The sequence below is a fragment of the Acipenser ruthenus genome, chromosome 21, assembly GCF_902713425.1.
Source record: "Acipenser ruthenus chromosome 21, fAciRut3.2 maternal haplotype, whole genome shotgun sequence".
Lineage (NCBI taxonomy): Eukaryota > Metazoa > Chordata > Actinopteri > Acipenseriformes > Acipenseridae > Acipenser > Acipenser ruthenus.
The window spans coordinates 4,844,840-4,856,375 of record NC_081209.1 but is presented as its reverse complement, the minus strand read 5'-3'; the positions used below and the strand labels follow the sequence as shown (position 1 = coordinate 4,856,375).

Genomic DNA, 11,536 nt, shown 5'->3' with positions numbered 1-11,536 from the left:
ACTCTGTAAATGTGGAACAGTACTTTGTTACCATTGGGTTGGCAGGTCAAAATCAACAAGCACAGTTTTCACATCATTTATTACAAACCTCAACAATCTTCAACTTTGTTTGCAATCGATACATTAGAAAGACTTGGTGAAAACATTATTCTTTTATTTCACAATCAGAGGTTTATTTTACAGCACTGTACACCCCATCTTGAGAGTCACAGAACTGTAGATTTCACTGAAAACAAAATTAAAACCAGTCAGTTTTCACTGTCCACATTCACACAACCATTCAGCAGGGCATTTCAGCAGTTTAAAGCAACTGAGCATTGTGCATTGTTGATATTTATAATAAAGTCATTCTGTCCTGTGGTTTTTAACAGCCAGAGAAGATTTTGAATTTGCTGAGGACTGTCCTGGAGGCCAATGACAGTGAGACCCCAAGCACGCCATTTAAAATCGCCACCAAGCAGGGCTGGGCTCCATTCCTGTTTTTAAATTCCAATTCCATTCGAAAAATCCATTTCCCAATTCCAATTCCAGACCAAAGTGCTGCGATTGGTCATCTGCTTTCATTTAAAGCCAATTTCACTGAATAACAGGGACTTCAATGTACTGGAAGTAATTTGTTGCCACTGTGAGAAGCTCACTTTAACAGAACGCTGCTAATTGCAATTTTGATCAATGATGTCTTGGAACTGATTAAAAGAGAATGAGGATTGGAATTGATTTTAAAAAGGAATTGGAACAGACCCCAGTCCATTTTTCTACGGCTTGCTTGGAGACAATTGGAGCTGATATATAGAAGCTTTGGGCAGGCTCCCAGAAGCAGTCCTCGGCACATTCAGAACAGTTCCACATCCATCCGTCCAATCAGAGGTTCTGAATCGCTTTAACATTCTCAAGAGCACAACATTTACCAAAGCAAACACGCTTCAGATTTACAACAAAACCAAAAAAGTTACTTTGCTGTGCGTTGTGGCGGCCAACTTCTCACATGAACTTGTTGGGCAAGATCCTTTTTCAAAAGGGCCCGTTGTTTACTTACAAACCAATGAAATGATTCTTTTCTAATTTTTTTTTTTTTTACATGGAAAACAAACACAAAGACTGGACTGCGTCTACAACTGATCTTCAGTGGTAAATGTGTGGAGCAGAGCAAAGCAAAGGTCATCAGATATTTCACACACATTTGTACAATATTGAGCACATGGATCGTTATGGACCTACTGTTATATCACCTTATATTCTAAACTTACATTATTTTGTCAAGTTACAAAACATAAAAAAATATACAAGTATGACCAGAAATAAACATGAAAACCCCAACACACTATGTCACAGCTTAGGTACATGGGTTATTAAAAGTTAAGGCAGCATACAAACCAGGCCAATTAAACTTTAGTAAGTCCTGAACTTCTCAGCCTGTATAAAACAAACACAATAAATAGTTACTGCACGTCCGATTGCACTCTAAAACTCTTCGAATCCCAGGCTCGGTACTTGACAAAGCGTTACGAGCGACGGACAGCAATCATTTATGGCTTAGTCACATTGTGGGTGTAAATATATACAAAGATTACATCACCCTGATCAATTATTAATAATCGGCTCAAAGAAAATGTTCAGTCTCGGAAAATGAACACTGTACTTGTAACTATAGCAGCTACTGTTTAGTGGTTGCGATCGAATCAAATGGATATTATTGTTAACTCACTTTACTGTCTTAATCCCGTATTTGGATCAAATTCAAATATGAGATACAGCAGACACATGTCTGCAGAGACTGAAGTTCCAGGTAAGCACTTTCTTCACAAACAAGGGCCGTTTGTAAGGATTATTATTTATATACGTTTTGCCAATAAATGCATGGATCCGATACAATATCTGGCACCACCTAAATAGGTTTTCAGGCTGGGGACACTTCTAGCAGCTTCTGCTAAATGACTGTTTTCATTATTCACTCAATTGTCTTCCAAACCTATATGGAATACTTAACATACAATTATTAACTAGAACTGGATACAAAAATAAAGACATTGGAAGTGAAACGGCTGGCAAACTTACAAATGGAAGTATTATCCTGAACTGATTTCCCACAGTGGAAGAATACACTAAAATGCATCTTCCATTTCTTCACTGCCTACAATCACAATAACCCACAGGGGTGGGGCTAATTCCTGCTTGTCAATTCCATTTCCAATGTCCTTTTAAAATCAATTCCTTCAAAGGAATTGCAATTGATATCGAGATCATTGTTGCGAGTGTTCAGCAGCTTTCATTTGAAGCCAGTTTAATTGACCAACAGCGGCTTCAACTGAAGTAATTTGTGTGAGAAGCTCATTTTAACAGAACACTACTAATTTCAATTTGGAACAATGATGTGTTGGAATTGATTAAAAGGGAACTGGAATCGATCCCAACCCTGCTCAATATTGGAAGTGATCAGCGATTGCAGAGTGCCTTCAGAGCCGGTGTATTGCTGCTAACTCCCAGTGTGTTGGGTATTACTGGTTTATTAAAACATGGGGAGAAACGACACCGATGCTTATAACCAAAGCCAATTTCCTCCTTAACTGCTGCTCATTATAAACAGACTGCCGGAACACCGGAACACCGGAATTACTGGGGACATCGGCAACACACTGAATACGTTTAGAAACAAACTGGACCAATATCTTCATTAGAGAAATGACGAGGCACGGTTGGAGCAAGCATAGTTTGTGCAATGCCAGTGTCAAAATGATCAGAGTGCAGCTTTAAAGAAAGAGTTTCTCTTGCTAGCATTTTGAACTACGTGATTGTTAAGCTGCTCCACAGTTTATAATGAAAACAAAATCAGGTACAGATGGCAAATTGCTTACTTACCGGAACAATCAGAGACATTTAAATAAAACAAATGCAATACAGAACACTTAAATGAATGTAATCTGACATTTAAGACAGATGTCCAATCCTGTGTGGATTATAAAGTGATATTGCAAACCGTTTGAGATATGCATCAGCTAACATGGCTTTCAGCAATGTCACCGACACAACTGTACGCTTCCACTTCACAGAACTCAAAACAGAGCAAATCATTGAAGGCTTCTGGCTTGCTCAAGATAGTATTGCAATACTAGATTTTGTTTTAGATCTGCTTCTGACAATTACCAAGCCACAGAAGAAAAAAAAAAAAAAAAACATTACAGAACTTTTCAGTTTTACAAGTAGACTCTTATGGCTAATAGATATACATAGCGTGCTGATAAATGTGTGAGTAAAGTGATCATAGTGCAGTATCCAGAGCAGCTAAACTCAAATCACACAATAGCAGTGTGTCCTGCATAGCTGTATAGTTTTGTACAAATGACAATGTGCCAAGCATGTTCTGTCATGGTTTTTTTTTTTCCTATGGTGCAATGTTTATGAATCAGGAACCTTGTCTTCCTGAAGTAGAAGCCAATCCTTAGAGAAGCAACGAGCCACTGTCTAGCATACTCACGAGATTAAACGTTTCAGCTGCTCATGTGTCACGCCGTGAGGCAAACCGCACTGTCTCTGATTAAAAAACAAACAAGGTCTGAAAAAGAGATACGATGACTATTTAAAAAAACATCATAATGATAATAATGATATGACGACTTACACCTGAACTGTCCTCCTGATGAACTCTGATGATAGCTTACTCACTCACGTCAAAGATTAGCTGTTTGTTTTTTCTCTCATTTGATACAGTATTATAAAAAGCAGTGGGTCTCATTCTTTTCAGTTCTTTGCATGGTTCAGTGTCACGAGCTTCAGTCTCGAAGACTCACTCCTCCTTCTTCTGCACGTCGCCTCGGTTTTTCTGAAACTTCTGGTGGACCACTTTGAGAGTCGTGAGGAAGTTCCCCAAAAACAGGATGAGGAAGGCGAGAGCCAGCATGAACACCTGCAAAATCAATAACGTCACGGCAGGCAATCGAGCACACCGTCAAAATGCAAAACCACGTGCGTGTTAACGTGCTGAAGATCACAAACCTACAAGGGCTATCGAAGTGCAGACAGGCTAAACCTCATCTCTCTAAGGTTACTGTAGCACGCTCTACAATACCTCAGCCACTCTGTTCTCAGTAGATTATTTATCATTTCTTTCTCAAGACAGAATGTGTTTCAGGGATGGAAATAAGGCTCCCGCTGCATAGCAGTTTGATCCTGGAATGGGTGAAACTGCTATGCAGTAGGAGTCTTATTTCCATCCCTGTGTTTTAAACAAACGACGGATGTTTTTGTTAGTGTGGAAACACAACAAAGTATTCAGACTGGGTTTACTGCAACTATACTATTAATAAAATACCCTGGTACTCCCTGCAGCACACTGTTAATCACATGACTTGGGTACTCACTTGCCACTCTTTGCATTCTTCATGTCTGGACAATCCAAACAGCTGTATCGCATTATAAAGCTGCCAGAACTTTAAAACAGAAGACAAATGTAAAATTACATGAATTCATAACAGCAACTCATTTAAACATATAGAAAAATAAAAAAAAACCTTTAGGCTAATTACTGCTATTTTCATTTCAAAATGATTGGATCACACTTTACATGATTATAATTATTGGTTTAATCTAATCTGTCTGCAGCATGGCTGTCAAAACTGGACAGGTAACTAATAAAATTACAAAACTCTTTGGAAATGTTCTCTACTGTACTGAAATACTGCTGGGCAAGGCAATACAATGGGCAACAGAAGCAAGTGATATCCAACGCAGTACTTACATGCCCAAAGAAAAGGAAAGGAAGAAGAAAGGTGAGACCTCTCCACATCCAGGACTGAAACCCCTCTGTAAAAACAAACTAGACACTATTAACATTATCTTTAGACACAAAACAGTTCTGTTTCATTACACAGCACAATGCCAATATCAGGACCTGCACAATGTCAAAAACAAGCAACATGTTCTAGCTAAATTCTATCTCAGCCTTCTTGAAAACCACAGAGGTCTAAAGAAGTTCACCAGCTGGGTCTGCAACATGTTTCCTTTTCACAAAAAGGTGTTTTCAAGACATGCCCTGTACAAGCTCAGCCAAATAAGTCACCATGATTCCACTATCTTTGAGAACTTGCGCAAAGGAATGTCAGTACCAAGTTTAGATTCAATTCGGATTAAGGGTAGACAAGGGTTGTATAGCGTTTCCAGATGAGGCAAAGTGCAAGAATAGAATGTGATTCTTCAGGGCAATACTTGGGTATGTAATTAATCTGTAACTTCATTTTACTCTTAGAAATGGAGTTTAACCCCAACTTGGCAGGCGAATGTTTGTTCAAGAACATGTAGCAATAAATAAACCCTTTTACAAACCCTGCCTACAGTTTGAAACTTTTGCAGAGTCCTGCTTGATACGTGAGTGTGCAGTGTTTTACATGTCAAAAGCATGGTTACATGACATACCTACTGTGAGGTCCAGGTGGTTTCTTTCCCCTAAAGCCCGTAGCCTGTACAGACAGCCACTTTGGTAGTAATACTGCAAGAACTGTACAAAACCTGCAAGGAAGACAGACAATCAGATCAAAGAGGAACCACAGGAACTTCCTCCATGCTTAATTCCTCTTTTCACTTCACAGATACACCGTGTTGCCTTACCCCATTAAGTGCCATTGTCCTCATTTTTAACTGGCATCTATCTGTTATTTTAATTTCCTCTTTAACTATACTGTTATGATAACAATTTTTAACTGCAAAAGTGAAGTCTAAATGCAACCGTTAATTCTGCAAATACAGCCATTCGGAAGCTTTTATGATGCCTCAGATTAAAATAAGAAACTGAAGCCTAAAGATGACAGTTTCTTGTTGTTTTCCTCCCACAGTGATGATAAAGCTCCATTTCCTCTGTGTTGAGCTTCATAGCCGGTGTGAAATTCCACTGCTGTGATTACGGGCACGTCTAACTGGACTGTCCTCAAAATAGGACGCTGGGAATGTATGTTCTAAATATGCATGTCATTTTACACTGCTAAAAGATTGAAAACTTTTAGAATGGTAGCATATTGATTTAGAATGTATCAAATTATTTCAGATTTGATACTGAATGGGTTAAAGTTAGCGTATTTTAAATATGACATTCCAAAGCCTTATTTGGAATATACTGATGCAATATTTTCAGAGATACTGGAATTAAATGTATCATCATGCACTAGCAAACAAAAGCCTGAAATGTAGGTAATCAGGATGAAATATAAAGCTGACAATGCTGCATTTAAATTAAGAGTTGTAACAATAAAAAGCTCTGTGTTCATGCACTGCGAGTGGACACAAAGAATGACAGACAGCAGCACAGAACGCAGCACACATGCTCATTATGAAGCTGGTAAAAACGCATCACTTGGTCAGCATGTACGTTTTGCGTCAGTTTAAATCACAATGGGTTAAGAAAGAGACCATAGAACCAAAAGATGGATAAAGGGTGAAAACCAAAATCCAGAACTTACTTTGATAAATAGAAAACGCCAGGAACTGGTTTCTAAACATTTTATATATGAATCCATTCGGCCTTTTAAAAACAAGAACAGAATTGTTTAGAACAAAGGGTGCACTCACATTTGAAAGGGACTGCACTGACACTTTGAATGGCATTTCTTCAAGCCAATAGCTAAAGGAAGAGCAGATTTATTCAGTTCCAACATCAAGGCTGCTCATTTCAAATACTGCAGTACGATAGAAACACAACACTTTAACATTTTAAAATGAATCAAAAAGTACAGCGATGCAAATCAGTCTCCTTTTGCATAGCAGTTTCACCCATTCCAGATTTTACTACGAGGTTGATTAGCCAGTGTATAGGTGGGTCTTCTTAAACTCACAGTAAAACCAGGAACGGATCCAACTGCTTTGCAATAGGAGTCTTATTTCCATCCCTGAAATAGCTTAGTTTTAAAATCACTACTGTTCCAAAAAAAATACCAATAAATCAAACTTACCATGTTAACATGACCCCAGATAGAAAGGTAGACACATAGTGATGCGAAACCCACCACCCTTTTATTCTGAAGAGAATGGGGACACAACAACAGCTGGGATAAACATGCTTACAAAGGCACAACTTGCCCTCACAACCTTAAAAGTTAAACGACCGCAGATTTGGTGATAAGCTGAAAACAACGGTTTCCAAACCATCTAGCATTAGAAATCAAACAATTAGGCTCAATTATAACATACATAAAATCAATATGCCTTATGCATTTAGAGCTCGCTCCTGAAATACAATGATATACAAATTCAAAACCCTTACCTTGACCCATTACTGATGAGAATACTTTCCCTTATCGTCAGGGTGCAGTAGTACCAAACCAGCATGAAATTAAAGATTTCATCTATCACCCTGGTACAGGAGAAAGGCAAAGTATATTAGAACAGCCCTCTCATACACGAATGGTTTCGAAGCATGTTTACAGAAAACAGTAACGAAAATAATAACTTAATGTACTAAAGAATAAGACAAGCGTTTATTTTTGGTTTCAGCTCAGAATTTGTGATTGAGTGTTTAAAATGATGGGTTATATACTTCACTTAACACTGTGAACATGTAATTGAACACATTTTAAATACATTAGACTACATCAGTGCCAACACTGCCCTCTGGTGCCTGCCAAAGACAGCACATGTGGATTATAATAGACTACGTTAACTGAATTAAATCGTCTGTTTCTGAACAATGCATTAAGTAAGCGTTTAATACTAAACATTTACGTCTGAGTTTATAATGTGGATCCGGCTACTTGAACAAATAAAAAAATTAAAGCCCTCCTCTGACTGTCACTGGTTAACACAACGCTATGGGGCTTTCTCATTGGCTCAGGTACCAGCCTCTCAGCTGTTCAAGCTAACAGTCTAATCTTCTGTCTGTCATCATGCTTTATACACACACTCACCAAGAAAGCACAAATAAAACAATCTTACCTGTAATTGAGAAAGAACCGGCAGGTGATAGCTCCGAGTAATAGGATTATTGTCATGTACAGTTTGAACTTCTCATATTCATCTTTATAGGCAAATCTGTTGGAGAAAGACGGGCATAATCAAATATATATACATATATACACACACATATATATGAATGTCCTGATGCATTTAATCTGTGATCAGTGGATGTGTGTGGTTAGATACAGATCTTAAAATAAATGCACTCAAGCAGGTGTCCTTCATAAATATCCCACTATCAGGAATATCAGTTACTGCTTTCCTAGAACACTGCATTGAAGATCAGAATCCACTGTCCCCGACACTGAACAGCAAGCAATCTTACACTGCGCAGCTGAATCCATTTAACACACAGTAAAGCCAAAAGTGAATTCACAACAGTCTAAACAGAATTAAAAGAGAAAAAAAAAACATGTGAAAACTTACTTTGCCTGATTACTGAGTAGAGTTACATTCACATTCCCGAGCACTAGATTTAAGTACAATCTGAAGAAAAGAAAAAGTATCACACAATCAAGTCAATAAAACGCTAAGGGTGGTAATGAAATGCAATCCATATGCAGAACCTCTTTTAAAAGCAGAGGCGCTGCTCGTTTCCTTTCACGGCACATCTTACCCGTTCTTCTTTGGCAAATAGGCCTCCATATCAAAGAAAACATTTTGCCTTTCTTTCATCTGGGTCTGGACACTCTGGATCAACTCCCTTTCTTCAGCAGTGCAGGCCTCTTTCTTACACCTGCAGAGGATTTAAGAACATTACTGCCAATAGCTAAGCTGCCTGCATGATTCATACTAAGTCAGTAGGTGGCAACATTACAGTGGGACTTTCATGCCAGAAATAACAGAGATAAAGCAAGGCACTGCCAATTTAAACTTGCTCCCTGATCTGTCTAGCAAATCTAGAAGCAACAGGACTACACCAAAGCCTGAACAATGTCGGTTTCAAAATCTCTTTTCTGCTTTAATTTCTAGAGCAGAGCCTTCGCCTCCTGGTTGCTCAGCACCTAATACAGAGTCCTACAAGCAGTGCTTTCTATGCAGACAGAGATGTGCAGAATACAATAACTTCAAACAACAAAACCATTATAGGATGCTCTAACTTCTTGCACAACGACTGTAGACAGATCACAGAATGCCTATGACAGGTCACTAAAAACTGAAGTAAAAACAAGTCAATCCCAGATAACTAGTCAGCTTTACAGCTTACTTATGTCTGGCTGTGTGGTCCAGTGGTTAAAGCAAAGGGCTTGTAACCAGGAAGTCCCCGGTTCAAATCCCACCTCAACCACTGACTCATTGTGTGACCCTGAGCTTAAGTCACTTAACCTCCTTGTGCTCCGTCTTTCGGGTGAGACGTAATTAGTGACTCTGCAGCTAATGCATAGTTCACACACCCTAGTCTCTAAATCGCCTTGGATAAAGGCGTCTGCCAAATAAACAATTAATAATAATTTGGGCACTTGTACCATTAAAAGCCATCACAAGTATGCAATAGAGGTAACACTGAACAGCCACCCGCATGGCATGCAAAGGGCATCTCTGCAGCTACCTCCTTAGACTGTAGTTGATCTCTCCCAGGTTCTTCTTGTGTTTGCTAATGGAATTGCTACAGATGGTCTGGAGGTTTGTGAGTTCATCCAGTTTCTGTCTGTACACTTTGTGTGATTCCTGCAAAGGAAAACCACTGCATTAGAACATTGGCTGGAAAGGTACTTTTTTTTACAAACACTAACAAAGCATCATTTTGCAGCTGACCCAATACTGGAGAGGCGTTTGTTGTTGAGGGTAACTTTACTAACCACCTGTTACTGAGACCAGAGCATCTGCATGGGCATGGTGAGAAAGTGTCTGAAGACTCACTCACAGTAACTAGAACAAGCCAGTTAAGGCACTGAACCAGATCACCTCTCTGAAACCAGATCAGCATTACCTGATCACAGAAGATCAAATAGAAAGCGAGCCAAGTCGCTGCCGTTGAACTGCAGCACAGAGGAATAAAGAAGCTTCCCATGGTCTGCATGCACGGGCTCTGGCAGGGTTTGCAACACCGTCACGACCATGCGTTCGGATGCAGTGCGTGCCAGTTTAACTTGCACTTTGATTTCTTTACCTAGTCTCTACAGCAGAGAAATCCAACAAGTTTAAAGTGGAACCAAAATACAGGCCTGTGTTCCGTCTTTTACAGGGAAGGGGGCGAAAAAAACAATCACAGATAGGTTGTGGTGTTTTTTAGGTTTTAATTTCAGCAGCGACAGTATGGTCTTGTACTGATCTGTACAGTGCGATCAATGCCACTTAGCGAAAAAGTTCTTGATTGGGTGCATGGGTGGTACGATTTGTATGTGTCTCGACAATAACACCCACAGCGACCGAATATCGCACGAGCACAGCAGCCATCGAAGCAAAGCGAGCACACAAACGGGTGTTCTGAAGGTTTGCAAGGGCAGCATTTGTTGCACAGCCCGCACTGGAGTAAACAACTGTGTCTTCAACTGTGTTTATTTATGCAAACCTGGCAGCATCACACACGTGACTCAACCACCGTCGTGTGTACATCACTGCACCCGGCTGTGAAGTGCAGCGGTTTGTTAAACTACAGGGGAAACCACAACTGCGCAGAAAACAAACCTTTTCCTAACGGGCAGTCATTCTGCCCTGTAAGTTACAACACTGAAGTGAGAGGAGGCCGTGGTTTACAACTAGTACTCTATATTAGCACACAGAAAGGGCATTCACACTGCCATCAAACTTCAAACCCCCGGCGCACAGTACTGCATGCTGAGCACACGCTTGTCTTCAGGGATAGACGTAAAGAATAATGCAATACCAGAAATGGACAGACAGCTCCTTAACTTTCACCCGGCAGTCACTGCAGGTGTACGATCAATGGTTCGTCCATTCGCTTGTTAGTACAGATTTACCTGCAACTGCTGGAATTCCTGCTCAATTTCTTCCCATTCAGCCTGGAACCTCTGCAGTGACATTGTGACAAGCTACCGCGTCGCTCTCCCTTCTGTCTTCACGCACGCCACAGCTCCCCTGCCTTCAGCGCCCCTCTCTCCTGCTCAGAGCGCAGGCGCGTCAGAACACCACACCGGCCACGTCACCTGACGTCATCGCCTCGAACCACGCCACTGCAAGTGGTCTCCGCCCCTTTCTGCTGCTCAGACCAATCGGTGGAGTTTGAAGCCGGTACACTGCCCATGCCCGGACCAATCGGCGGAGATCCAACTCACCCACGTTTAATATTCACGCCAATCAAAGCGCTGCATCTCTCCTCTGCTACATGACGGACAAATCCATGACAAATCTAATGAAGTATATTGCGGAAGAACGATTGGTTGGACAGTTCGAAGGGGGCGTCGTGAATTATTTATTTATGTATTTATTGCAGCGGTACAGCAATAAGTTGTCAACAACAAGTCTTGTTCTCTAAACCCCACGGAAACGTAGATACCAGGAAATAACCAAAAGATCTTCAAAACAAAAAAAAAACAAAAAAAAAACGTGTGGACGATGAAAACAATCATCACTCATTTAAATAAACAAAGAGAAGCTGTTTTTTCAACACTTAGGCAAAACACCTCTGTTTGTACACATGATA

At 40.1% G+C, this 11,536-nt stretch overlaps 1 protein-coding gene across 1 annotated transcript; it reads right to left on the bottom strand.

Annotated features, from left to right (window-relative positions):
• Positions 1-133: 133 nt before the first annotated feature.
• Positions 134-11,068, bottom strand: LOC117427853 (transmembrane protein 120B-like). Its single transcript, XM_034046201.3, has 12 exons — positions 10,854-11,068; positions 9,482-9,600; positions 8,549-8,668; positions 8,359-8,418; positions 7,912-8,007; positions 7,244-7,333; positions 6,933-6,998; positions 6,444-6,505; positions 5,407-5,499; positions 4,733-4,797; positions 4,356-4,424; positions 134-3,901 (listed from the first exon to the last, which is right to left on the bottom strand). The coding sequence occupies exons 1-12, from the start codon at positions 10,914-10,916 to the stop codon at positions 3,782-3,784; spliced, it is 1,023 nt and encodes a 340-aa protein (XP_033902092.1). The 5' UTR covers positions 10,917-11,068; the 3' UTR covers positions 134-3,781.
• Positions 11,069-11,536: the final 468 nt, after the last annotated feature.